General features: G+C 29.9%; 1 protein-coding gene across 1 annotated transcript in view; it reads left to right on the forward strand.

The window, feature by feature from the left end:
• The window catches only part of LOC106686160 (E3 ubiquitin-protein ligase znrf2), a 179,885-nt gene extending 166,108 nt beyond the window's left edge, over nt 1–13,777 (forward strand). The window contains exons 2-4 of the mRNA XM_067051704.1: nt 7,884–7,979; nt 10,723–10,828; nt 12,500–13,777. Of these exons, the coding sequence (XP_066907805.1) occupies nt 7,884–7,979; nt 10,723–10,828; nt 12,500–12,557 (260 nt within the window). The 3' untranslated portion in view covers nt 12,558–13,777. The remainder of the gene's footprint in view (nt 1–7,883; nt 7,980–10,722; nt 10,829–12,499) is intronic.
• The last annotated feature ends 1,033 nt before the right edge of the window (nt 13,778–14,810 follow it).

Here is a 14,810-nt window from a genome sequence, read left to right on the forward strand (position 1 = left end):
GGACGCTCGATGGTTGGACCCATCCTGTGACGGTGTCCATCTTGGAGCTACTGATTCCAAGTGCCGGAAATTCTGTCCAATAATTCGAACCAAAGTTGGACCACATAAAATCGTGTAGCCAAGGCGATACCCATGGTTCAGGATTAAAGTAATACTAATTGTTTAAAGTAAATAATAATTGTTTTGTAATTTTCAAAAACACATTTTTTACGCTAATTTTTATTTTTAGATTACTGATTTAATATATTGATTGCTTGAGAGTGGTTTATATTATTATTAACACAAACTTCAATGATACACATTTGCTCTCAACTTTTTATTTTTAAAAACCTCCAACGTTTCGGCCCTTAGGCCATTTTCAAAGAGACAACTATGCTCACTGAATTGTTGTAATCCATTAAATGAATTATGACATCAATGTTTTAGGTTGTCTCCTTGAAAATGGCCTAAGGGCTGTAACGTTGGAGTTTTTTTTTTTTTATAAATAAAAAGTTGAGAGTAAATGTGGATCATTCAGGTTTGTGTTAAAAATTTTATTTTTTAATGAAATTTTGTTAATTTATAATAATATTACAATTTTTTTTCTCTTGATAACCTAGAACTACAATTATACAATAAAATACTACAATTACAGGCTAACCTCTGAGCCATTCCTAAAGCACTCGGCAAGGAATTTAAATTAAACACCGGTAATTATTTTTACATGATAAGTTAATTGTTAATTTTTTATTTATATATTTTTAGTCGCTCACCTGTTCAGGTGTGACATGTGTATCCGTAATTCTCCTGTGATCTGAAATATTTCCTAGAACTTAGATTTACCTTGGCGTTTCAGCCACAAGCATGAATAGGCGAAATACCATCCGTTCATTAAAAGTATACAAATCCAAGCGTCGAATGTATCCCTACGAAAAAAGTGAGTCAGGTGAATTAAATCTAATATTATATATATAAATAATTGACTGTATAAATTCAAATTATGAAGAAGGTGGTCAGCGGTGCGGTCACAAGAAAACAAATAGTTAACAAGTATTTATTTGGCAACGTTTCGCGCCACTTGGTAGAGTCAGGGCTGTTCTGCAGAGGTCGATTCCAAACTGGATTGAGTTTCTGATCATCTTCTTCATAAATAAATCTGATATTGATTTAGCTTTCACTGTATTACTCTATTATACAAATCATTAGTAAATTTGAGTTATGCCTTCTTTTAATGAGTTAATTTTACTGCTCCCATTAGGAACATATAATCCAAACAAGATTATTTAGTGTTATTGAGCTAGTTTAATATTTTTAAAAATAAATGTTTATAGCTTCTACTAATTTTCATATTATTTTTGTGCATTATTTTTTTAAAATATCTTTATTGAAATTTATAACTGTACATAATAATATATTCAGTAAATTGTGATACATGCGTGTAGAGAAACTACCCATTGGTGGCACTTAATGATGTTATTACGTCACGTGGCCATCTTCTTTTCACACGCCTCAGAGGATTGTCAGGAATGGAAGAGGGAGCAAGGTTAGATCTAGTGGGTTTGAGTGGTTGGGGAGTTTATAATGGAAGGAATGGTATCTGGTTTGGGCTAGATTGGTTACATATGGAACATTAAGATCTTTATGTATAATTTTATTTGAGAAAAAGTAAGGAGCGTTGAGGATTTTGGATTATATGGATTGGATACGAGAGAAATTCGAAGATATAGTGGAGCCCCAAAGCTCAACTCCGTTTGTCCAGATTGGCCTTATTATAGTTATATAGATCAGTCTTTTGTAGTGAATTGGAAATTTATACCGTTTGTCTAGTAAGTGCTGTAAAAGTCGAAATTGACGTGCAGTTTCCTGTATTTTTAGTCTTGTGTGAGAATTCCAGGTTAGTCGTTTGTCCAGATGTAGTTCGAGGTAGCAAATTTGTTTGACAGGGGTAAGAGCAACATTATTAAAGGATACTGTATGACAGTCGGTAGGTTGACGACGAAGGGTAAAGATGGTGTAATGTTCAGCAAATAGGTTTCGATACTACACTATTCAGAGCAATTATAATATCCACATACTTTTGTACCGCATTTCCCTGAGTGACCTGGAAGAGTGAGATACCTTTTTTCTTATTATTATTTTATTGTAGTTATTAAAATAAATAATATGATAATAACGGGAAAAGGAAATGAGCAACTCAGGTGCAGTTATATAATAAGAAAAGTGCATGAGTACTGATCTCTGTAGTGCCTAGTAAACAATACTCCATCGTAGATCAAATATTTGAACTGTCTTGGGTCGGTAGGTGCAATACGATATTCGAAGTTGGGCTTAAAGGTGTAGTTGTTCTTGTGGATTATTTATGTTTTCGAGGAGTGCTAAACACGAATTTGAAATTGTAGAACACAATATTTTCGGAAAATATAAGAAATTATAAAAAAAAAATCACACTTTTTTCAGTATAATCACTTGTTATCATTTACATAAGTCATGCATGTACAAATAATAAGTAATTATTAGGCAATACTAATTAAAATGTTTTAACTTGAGGAATTTTATCGTTAGTATATAACTATGTTAATAAACGAACCAATGGAAATAAATGACATAGCTTATTATAAAAACACATTACATTAATGATTGTAAAAACATTTGATTGTGACTATTAACTACCATATTATTACCATCTAGATTAAAATTAATAAATTTATGATTTTAGAGAATTTCTTTAACCCAATCGCAACAATGTGTGATTTTATTCATAAAATCATATCTTTTTTAGTATTCCTTATCTACAAATCTACTGTAATTTGCTGAGTGAGCATTTTATTTATTTGAGTCATACATTAAAACAAAGATAAGAACATTGTACATTGTATTAAAAAAAAATGGAAGGAACATGAATAGTGTAGATAATTTTCTTTATTTATTGTAGGATTTTATTTTGCGAAAACACTATACTTCATAAGTTGGTAAACTGAAGAAAAAAAAAATTATTTTTTTTACGATTTCTCAAATTTACAAAAAATTAGTTTTTTGCTCAGACAACTTCAGCTTTGTGTCCAGTAACCCAAAAAACATGAACCAATCCTCCCATCTACGTATTGGTCTACCCCTCAGGCGTGTACCCATCGGTTCAGTGTTTATTAACATTTTAGGGATCCGCTCGTTACTAAGCCCTACAACCTTACACACCGTAATGCTATAACTTGAATTATATTTACCGGATGTAGGTTCCTCAATTCAGCATTGTGTAATATTCTTCTAAATTCTCCCGTTAATTAATCCTTTTTCGATTCGAATATTTTGCGTAATACTTTATTTTCGAAAACCTTAAGACGCTGTTCATCCCTTAGTGTATGGGGGCCACGTCTCGCATTCATAAATAACAAGAAGGATAGTTTAAATTATAATTTTTAAGTTTTTCGATAGAAGGCGCGAGCTAAGCAGTTTCAAATTGAAAAATAACAAACATTTCCCGCCTTCAACCTACCTTTTATTTTCCAATTTCGTTTTTCTAGTTACCGTAGAACCTAAATACTTACACATATCTACCTGTTCAAACGTATTTCCTCCAATATCTATATTACCGAAATTGCTCGCGTTTCTACTGCTATTCATGTATTTTGATTTATCCGTATTTATTTCAAGATCTTGTTCCTCACTGGATTTTATTAACGTGGTTGTATATTATTATATTATTATTTTCCTCTTAATTCAGTAAAAAAAAAAATCGTGTTATGGAATTAAAAATATTACTTCAAGTTCTATTACAAAACTGTTAATATTTATTGGAGGGGGAGGCACTCCTTTTCACTAAAAAGGGACGATAAACTAAACTTATTCCTATAGGCGAAAATCATAGTTTTGTAACATTGTCTTCTGTTTATTTATCTGATATAAAAGGTTTTAAAACCATGATTATTTCTTGTTTTAAATTCGTATCGATAAGTCCTGTATTATTATCTATAAGTTCTTTCAATGAAAAAAAAAGTTTTTTTTTACTCTGAAGGTGCTGCTACACGTTTGCCAAACTATGGCAAATTCGTACATGCCCAAGCGTGTTAGAGGGGTCATTTCAATTGGCTGGTATAACATGGTATTGTGCTTCATCGACACACATTTGTGTTAAACACAAACTCGTTTCAGGACTGCCAACAAATGAATATTTGTGATTTCTTTAATTTAATTACTTAAATTTTATCGATTCTGTTTTCAATCGAATACTTAGTTTCAAATATCGTCAGTTAACTTTAACGGTTTCTTTTTTATTTAATATAGAACAAATCTAAATTTATAAAGACATTATATTATATGTTTGCTTAGTTACATAACAAATATTTGATAAAATATTATAACGGAAAGTTGAATTTATATATTTTGTAGTACTATTTCCATAAATTTTTATCATCTACCATCTAATTTGCTGATATTTTCGTTTCCTTTTTATTTCGCTTATCTTTGTTGTTATTTTTTATAATGATAATGAAACTAATATAAATCTATCTAAAAGCAAACAAAAGTCAAAAAGACATAACAAGCGTGTTATCGGCATTTGTTGCTTCCTTTGTTTACTATCCATTTGTACAACTTATGTATTTGCGGCTAATGCCATACGTATAGATCCAGCATAAAAGTTTTCTTTGTAAAAGATATTATATATTTCTTCTAGCGAGGTATAGATAGCGGATAGCGATATTGGCAAATTATTCTGTCTAAAACGTATTATTTTTGTTTTTATCATAGTTTAAATTTATCGATAAACCAGTTTTGGCCAACCAAGTTTAATTATATATAACTGCCTGCTTATGATATTTTAGTGTTTGATGTCAGTTGAGATGAAATAATAAACACTATTATTGTCGACACAATATTTTTAGTTAGAAAACAAACTCTTAATGAACCCAGGAGAGGTGTACCCTTGAGCATTTTGCTCCTATGGGGATATAAGCATCTGTATTTTGCTAGTATTTCATTGTTTGTTTATACTTCTGCCTACCTTCCATTAAGCCTTTGATGTTGTTATTGGAGCTTGTTTACGTTACTCCCTCTTTTACCTCTTCATCTAGACTCAATTCACTTTGCCTCCTCGCCACGGTCTGAGATGCCAAGACTGAGACTCTCACCAGTACACTCCTAACGTCACATCTTTTTTTTTTTCCTCATTTGAGCATTTTGCTCACCTGGACACCTCCTTCTTTTTTTAAATGAGCCGAGGTAAGGAGATCTTAAATCTTTTACGAAATATGGATTCTTCAGCCCTTGAAGGATGAGCTACAATTTATAATTTTAAATATGTAGAAGATGATCAGGATTGTGGTAAAAAAGAACAAAAATAGTTTACAACTATTTATTATCCGACATTTCACTCCACTTTGTAGGGCTTCACCAGGGTTAAAAAGATAATAAAATACGGCGAATCGTCGGATAATGAATAGTTGTAAACTATTCTAGTTCCTTTCCCCTGACCATCTTCCATTCTTTATATTAGAAATTATACAGCCAATTATCTATATATATAAAATTTACAATTTAATTTTCAAATTGCATTGAAAGTAATCATAATGATTTTTAGTTATTTCACCCAAATATTTTATTAGTTTAATGGAAACTATGTATAATTACTAGTTTAAGTTGATGAGTCTGACCAGTATAAGTAGGGGGAATACAAAATGGTGGCTGTTTCAAAAAGGTAAAAATAATTAATATTTCATTCGGAGCTCTATATCTTTAAAACTACCAACATCACTAGAAAACCTAATATAACATCATTTAAGGCATAGTAAATTTTTCTGAAAGTATATCCCTAAAACCATGAGATATGCAGATGTCTGCCAGCACTGAAATTAAAGCTTGTTTAATTTACTATAAAGTAGTTTATAACGTTTATCTTCATAGGAGTAGTAGTTTTAATAGTATTTGACAAAATATATTCACAAAAAAAAAATTATCTCAGGAACCATAGTACTTATAAGTGTCTGCCAGCATATTTTATAACATTTACTCTGCTTTAGATAATGTTCTATTAGGTTTTATAGTGTTGAAGATAGTTTTAAAGATATAGAGTTCCGAATGAAAAATTATTTATTTTTAACGTTTTGAAATATCCGCCATGATTTATTCTCCCTACCTATACTTAGCAGACTCATCAATTTCGACTAGTAATTATACATAGTTTTCATTAGTTTAATCAATAAAAAATTGGGGTGAAATAGCTGACTTTTTTTCTTCCCGGCTCTTGTACTATTACGGGCCATAGGAGCAACACCACTTTTGGGGCCAAAAAAGTAGGACACTCTTGCCTGGTTAATGGTAATAACATAAACAGTATCTGTTGTGAAAAACGAACTGACAAAAAGAAGAAAATGAAAATTATACTTATCAATACTACTGGAAATAATTAGAATATAATATTTAAGAAAACATGAACCTGTCTCGTAACTACATCCGTATACTCAGGAAGAGAGCTCCCTAATTCTGTTACCACTATCGATAGTTTTACCGCTTTTCGATGCTTAGAACAATTGTTTTCTTCCAAGAACCACTTCTAATGGTCCGCAAACTGTACAGAGCATGCGCAGTACAAGTTTTACCTCCCAAAACTTGTACTGCGCTTGCTCTGTACAGTTTGCGGACCGTCAGAAGTTGTTCTTGGAACAGACCATGTGGGGTGTCCCCTCACTTTTGTAAATCCGCCAGAAGATAATTATAAATATATGCACATTAAATACTTCACCTGTCTCAAAACCATTTGGGACCAATATAGTTAGAAAACACATAAATAAAAGTTTATAATGACCTTGTTTTTGTTATTTTTCTAAGTAGTTCATCATCTGAAGAAAAAAAAAATTTCTGACCACCAAGGAAATGAGTAATACGAAATTTAATTTTTATTTGTACTTTTTTAAAACATAGCTATTGGAAATTATCACGAGACTATGCTGGTATTGGATCAAGAATTAATCATGGAAGAGACATAACATTTTATTTCAGCTTTTATGAACTAATTATACCATATATATATATTTCACTTCTCACCATAACACAATACGCAGAGGTCGAGTTATTTCTATTGAATTGGGATTGCGTTAATTAAATTGCTAATTAGTTCAATTTAATACTTAAGAACGATCAAATAAGTTATTGTTCTTTCATTTATTTAAAATACAAGTTACTAAACATTGCTTGGACTGTTATATATGACATGTTTGAACTTCATGCATTATTTTCTCGAAAACAAAATACTTTATAAATTTAGCACATTTGTATAAAGTACGTTACTTTTTTTTTTTTTTTTTTATAAGTCTGTAGCTTCTTTTGTTAGTGCTTAACCTTCCCTGTTTGGAACCTCAATATTTTGAGACGTAAGCCCTTTGTGTTTTATCTCCGTCCTTTGATAATTACATTGATTTTGTGTAATTATTGGTCTAATGGGCCTGTGATGTGACCCATTATAGTAATTTCGATTGTACGGTTTTTGTCATTTTAATCTCGATAGTTTGTTTATTTTTGTATTCAAGTGAGTATGGACAAGAAAAAAATAACCGACCAAGTTATAAAACGATTATATCTGAAAGCTGTATTAAGTAGAGGTAGTAGTAATATTGATATATTATGTTATTAATTTTATCTACTTTAGTTAACATAAACAAAAATAATGTTCATTGTATTATGATTACATCTGTCAAATTTTACCTTCCTCAACTATACTCAATTCAAAATGATATAACAAGACAGAATTATTAATAACACCCTTCTAAATTTAATTTTGCATGGAAAGTATGTATGTACCTTTTTAATAGATTTAAAAAGATATGTTAATATTTATTTTTTTTAATCTGTGAATATAACCATGATATTTCATTTTATTATATGATATTCTAATTATATTTGTTGTATTGTTTTAGGAATAAAATGTCCAGTTTGTTCAAAATTTATACTCCCCGACGACATAGAATGTCATCTTGTAATGTGCCTAACAAAACCCAGACTGATATATAATGGTAAGTTTAAATATGATGGTTTTTAAATTCTTTATTATCTCTAATTAAATATACTTTGATTTTGAGAATGTTAGCTATTTTAGTAGTTGTAAATTAATGATTTGTCACGAGTCCAGTTTTGTTTACCAGTTGAAATATCTCTTATAAATACTATGTGAGTGTTTTTTCAACTTTTCATTATCTTACTAGAAAATAATTTCCGTTACGGAAAATGATAAAATCATCAATTTAACTGTTTAATTTTAATTGTATTTCCAACTTATTTAAATTTGTTGATATTATGTATGAAATTGTTTGATAACTTTCCTTAAGGAGTTAGTACCTTGGAATTCTACTGATGTTATTGTGTTTGTTGGTGTTTGCTACATATTTGATCTTCCAATCCTTTAGAAATCTCTCCACTACTAGTTCTATTTTACTTGATTGTACCCCATTCTACATAAGTCTTTCTTCTTTCTTTATTAGTGTTGTATTATGGTTACTTTAACATTACTATGATCAGCCCTTTTATCAGTATTAATTTCATCATAGGATAAATAGACCGCACTACTTACATGAACCTAACAGATCAAAAGCACCTAAAGTCCAGTGAATTGGATTGTACCAGAGGGAAAGCTGTTCATTGTAGTCAGGAATGGGAAAAAATTAGCTATAGTTGAAACTAATAGCTAAAATTTCCCTGGATACGACCCTTATTCATGAATGAACCACTGATAAAAAAATAGCGTATCCATGACAATTTTAGCTATTAGTGTCAACTATAGTTAATTTTTGCCCGACAGTGATAGTAGTTGTTGTCTGGGGCTTAAGGGCGTAAAACCCTGAGGTCATCAACGCCCTTAGTGATAGTAGTAAGTAGGATTTTGACTTTAAGATATTTTAAAAATGAACGCAAATATAGTACAAAATGATGGTTTTAGCGAATTATTAATTTTTTTTTTTCTTTTCCTTTTCTATGAAATCTCTTTGTTACTAATTATATATTAAGTTAAATATGTCTGATTTACTGATATATTATACCTTAACTATAGCCGCTATACATTTTTGTTTATAGATTTGAAATATTTATAATTGTAACATATTTTTACATTGTATCTGGATATTTGAAGAATTTTTCTGTTGTTTTTTGTATTTTTGACATTCAAGTATAATTTGTTTTAGGGTCTCATTACCACTACAATTTGCGTATTGAAAGTTTCACTTATGTATATTTTTTGCAGGTAGTTATTGTAAATTCTATGATTTGTCCTAAGTCTTAAGTGTTTATGATGTCTCTTCTTATGTTTGCTTGTGAGAACCACAGTTTTCGGATGATATAAGGAAATATATTTTTGTAGAACTGCCCAGTGGGGTTCTCCCAATATTGTTTTTGCCAGTTTTCTATCTGATCTAATTTAATCATTTTATAATAATTGATGTTAGGTAGCTTAGTGCTACCGACTGACCTGTTATATGGCTAATTTAATTAATGAAATATTGATTATTTCATTTAACACATGCAAATAAAAAGAAAAGAGTTGTCAGCTAATACATCATTTTCGCTTTAATGTGGACTTGATGTTTTTTATCTCTCTGCTTCAATTTCTCTATTACCTTCAGGGTTTTTGATAATCATTAACCCATAACTTCACTGATTATTTTTTTTTTTTTAAATTAAAATATCTCCTGCCAGCTTTTTCTGGGTATGTCATCACTGTATTGATAAAGTCTTATATAAAAGTTTCTTTGTTTTCCAGAATACTTAGGTATTTTTTAAACATCCCTTTACTCTAAAATAGCTCATTAAGTACATTTTTAAATTTTGGTGATGAGAATATTTTAGGGAACGAATTAATAGCAAAAAATTCAGTAACCCATTGTACTTGGCACAGTACTGAATTTGACTTGTTGGAACTTTGTAGGTATGATGAAGAAGTGGTTAGGTTTGGTTAAGGTATTTTTAAGTTGTACTTTAAGTAATATTAATAACCAAATAACAACTGTTTGGGTAATCAATCAAGGATCAAGATCTGTGGTATCTGATATCTGATAAGCAATATTGACCTGTTGTATGAACTCTGGACTCTACCGGTTCTAAAGTAGTTAATCTGTTATTATCCAAGATCTTCGGTGAACATTTTGAGGGGGATGCTTCTAACTTTACTGGAGAATTAGTGAGTTTATCAACTTAAAATCATTCAAAATTCTGTTAATTTAGAAGCAAAATGTTAAATAATAAATCTAAAATGGGATGTTTTTAGTACTATTGTTTTAAAAATTATATTAATGATTAAATAGAACGAAAATTACTGTTAACATATTTTACTAGAGTATTCCTAACCAAATGCTTAGTCAACGTTTCACCAATTCAGCCATTGTAAGTATATAAAAAGATAACATTATATAAATATATACCAGAAGCTGTGCACCCCACATCAACAGTTATAGAATGCCAATCAATTAGAAAGTTTTACATATATTGAGAATAGTTTATATTGAACTGTACATATATTGTTGATGTGAGGCGCCTCTGCGCTTATATGATGTTGTCTTTTGACATCCTTATGATGGCTGAATAGGTAAAACATTGTATTTGAGAGGCTTGCTGCTTTGTTTTAAGATTTTCCAATTTTATCTTAATGGCAAATTAGATTATGTTTTATTATATGTCTTATTTTATTTTCTTACTTTATATAGTTGCTTATCTTTATCAATCCATTTTACTTAAAAGAAATATTTAATAACAATAATGCTACTATTGCAGAGGATGTCCTTAAAGAAGATAAAGGTGAATGCGTAATATGCCTTGAGGAGCTGACACAAGGGGACACTATAGCCAGACTTCCATGCCTCTGCATATACCACAAAAGGTAAAATGATTACATTTATTAAACTCTTTGTTTCTTGATCTAAACACCGTTTTAATATTCATCACTATTTACAAGTTTCTGCCTTCCTCAATCAAGGGTTGATCTTGGTTTTCTTAACTTGGTTAAATTTTCCAACTATGGTAGCACTTCTCGAATGTATTAATTGAAAAAATCTCATCCCAATCCATCTTCCACATGTATACTCTTTTTCTAGGGTCTTATGGTTGTGACTTGCTGTTTTACCACTAAAAGGAAGCCTGTAATGAGTAAATGTTGACTCATCCACTTATTTGGGTATTGTCAAATATTGGTAAAAGAGGCAAAGTTTACATTTTCCGGGTTAGCAGTTTTGTGTAGGTTAAGGCTGTTTTGAAATTATCCATCTTTCTATAATTTACAATTTAGAAAAAGTTTGAGACATGGTTCTGTGAGTAGTTTAACGAAAACTAGAACTAGTGGATAAAGACTGTGTTTATCCATATTCCTTTGTTGATATAATCTTGTCACTAAAAGTCTATGGCAGCGGTTCCATAAGTAGTTGTAGAAGTCCTGCAAGCGAATGCCACTTCCTCAAAATTAAAATAGAAAATATATAGTGCATTCCAGCATATACTTTGCACTTTTTTTTAGCCCAACAAGGGTGTCTCAAAAATTCTTTAGCCCAACGAGAGCATCTCGAAATTTTTTTAGCCCAAAAAGGTTCCGGGGCGAAAATTGTTGAGGAACTGTTTGCCTAAGGTATCATTTGCTTGTAAGTACTTATAAAGTACTATTGATGCTCTCGCATTATACTTTAATGCCTAATGATGTGTTTTAATCCATTTTACTTCACCACAATAAACTATCATTGTTTCATATTTTATATTATATTTTTTCCTTAAAAGCTTTTAAATATTGACTTCTTATGACCTTTATTCTCTTCTTGTAAGGGCTTCTATAGGTGTAGATTTGGTTTGTCCACAGAGGTGCGTTACTAATATTCAAAACTAGAATTAAGGATATTGGTCTAAATTATATATTTTAAATTATTAAATTTACCGACTTGTACTTTATTTACTTTTTATCACATTGAAGAATATGACTTTATTAAATTGAGAAAAAGAGACAATCATGTCACCTGCTACAAGTTTATTATATTACATCAATATAAGGACCCCCTTCTCAAGACTGGAATTATATTTTTTTCCGAATGCAATAAGAATTAATATAGTCTGAGAAATAAAATATTCTATTTGGAATATCCTTAATATCCTGAATGTTAATAAAGAGTAAGTTATTTAGCTAGAGGACTTATCTTAAGATATATCAAGAAATAAACACATCTGGTTCAAAAATCAAATTTAGTTTTTTTAAACTAAATAACTGAAGCAAGAGCGGCACATACACTGGCCTTTATACTGGAGTTTAGTGCTGATATGCTTGCGATTCCAATTCTCAGAGTTGTAGCACTATCCTTTCTGATTCTTCATTTATGAAAGAAAAGAGGAAATGTATAAGAAGGTTCTTAGAGCCAAATAATAAAGAGACTATTCTTAAACAAAGTTTGATTTGCAAGAGATATGTAACTTTAAATTATCGTCTTGTGTAAATCTTTTGAATACATTGTTTTTAAATTTAATATTTCACTTCTTCGATTTTTGTTTTAATTAATACCTTGTTTTATTGTTTCAGCTGTATTGACAGATGGTTTGAAGTAAATAGAAGTTGCCCTGAACACCCCGGAGATTAGAAGTTCCAAGAGAATCAAAAATAAATTTAAAAACAAACAAACTGTAAACATTAAATAAGATAAATAAGTTATTAATGAAAAAATACTAAGGAGGACAGAAAAATGTATTTCACATTGTAAATAGCTTTCTTGTATATCGGCAAAATGCAAGCCTGAAGTAGCGTGTTTATTTTTCGTTTTTATTTTGTACTTTATATTCTACGGAGATCGTTAAATTGGAAACTACAGTTTTAAAAGGATATTGTGATAAGGCCTACATGATAATAATTACTTGTTTAATATGTAAGTCGGCGTTATGCTCAGTCTTTTTTTTTTTTTTGTTTCATTTATTAAATGAAATATGTTAATGTATTTGTAAAAAAGAAAAATTTGTAAAAAAAAAAAAAAAAAAGAAAAGAAACTTGATGAGATTTTTTTATTGTTGCGTGAGCTCATGGTTGTTTGATGCCATGACCAGTTTTAATTGTGATCTCATGTCCCATGATATGAATGGAACGATAGCGAGATTTTGGATGCATATAACATAAGGGGTAGCCTTTGAATCATGTAGTCAATATTGTTATGCCTAAAGTCTGTTCACGTCTATGACAACGATGTTTAGTTTGGTATAATTGTATTCATAGAGCGTGGTGCTGTGATGGTCGGTATGTCTGATGCATACCAGTGCTTCTCATCCACGGTGGTTATTCTCTACTTGTATTACCTAGTCATTTTAACCGTGATTCATCGAAAAATTAATGCGAATCAGAGGATTTTCTCATCTGGATCATTAGAACTAATTGATCCCGTTGGTATGGTTTTGATAGAACCATTTCCATAATAAATAAAAAAAATAATAAAGTGTCATATATCATTGTCTGAATTGGTTTTTATATCAAGTTTTTGTGCCATCAAACAATTAGTTTAAACTCAAGATAGATAATTATAATAACCACGGACCTATATTTTTATTTCATTTCTATTTATTATATATATTGCCTAGTTGTATAACTTTAGTGATCAGAAGATAGTTGACCTTCGATAATATAAATGAAGAGAAGATGGTTGGGATGCGGTCAGTAAAGAACACAAATAAGTCACTAACTCATTTATTAGTGCCAATGTTTTTGCCAGAATTTCTAGCCTTCATCAGGGTTAAGAACAAAAAAAAAAAATATATAACAACCAGAATGATTAGAAAATATCCTAACATAAGGATACATAAATAGTGTTAGCAGACATGAATAGGTCGAGTGTTATAAGAAGATAAAGGCTGTGTATGAGAAGAGTAATATTAAAATTAAGTAAGGGGAAAGAAAAAATAATAAAATATGTATGAAAATCTAGTTAGTAAATATATGTACAAAATGAATATAGATAAAAATAAAATAATGAAAGAACTGGGAAATAAAACGTATTTTTTTTATTTCCCACTTCTTTCATTACTTTATCTTAAATAATTTTCATTTTGTACTTAGATTTATAACTAGATATTGTCATATATATATTTTATTAATTGTTATTATCTATTACTTAGTTTTAATTTTATTCTTCTTATGACACTTAAACTATTCATGTCTGTTAACACTATGTATATCTATAATGTTATTTATTTTCTAATCATTCTATGTATCCTTTTATTTATTGTTATCTTGTTTTAGTTCTCAGCCCTGATGAAGGCTTGAAATTCTGATCGAAATTTTGATACTAATATTCTGATTAATAAGTTTTTAACTAATTTGTGTTCTTCTCTGACCGCACCCCCAACCATTTTTTCCTCATGTATAACTTTAGATAATACTGTTTAATTGTTAAGCTGCAACTATTTGTATTATATTTCTTCATCGAAGTAACTAGTAGAGAATAACTGCTGCCCTCAAAATAGATTTTCAATAGTTCTTAGCAATTCTTCTGCATTTGAACACGGATAAAGTAGTGTTGTTCATTTTTTGTGAAGTGTTTGTTGTGTTATGAGAACTTGATTGCTGTTTGTAGACGATTTGAATTTAACTAACCAGAAGTGGATATAGTCATCAGTCATAACTTAAAATATAGCAGCTGGTTTTGTATCAGATCGAAACTATTTTAATATCACATTCCAGATTGCCATATTCTAAGAATTGAGAATTTCTTGCGTTCATTGAACAGTATACAAAATATAATCAAACTCGATTAGCTGTAAGTAAAATTTTTATTATTGTGTTTTTTTTTGTTTTTTTTTCTTAATCCAAGAAAATCTAATGTTATTTTGAAAATTTCGTGGGATTGGGGCCG

The sequence above is a fragment of the Halyomorpha halys genome, unplaced genomic scaffold (assembly GCF_000696795.3).
Source record: "Halyomorpha halys isolate HHAL.00 unplaced genomic scaffold, Hhal_1.1 Scaffold785.1, whole genome shotgun sequence".
NCBI lineage: Eukaryota > Metazoa > Arthropoda > Insecta > Hemiptera > Pentatomidae > Halyomorpha > Halyomorpha halys.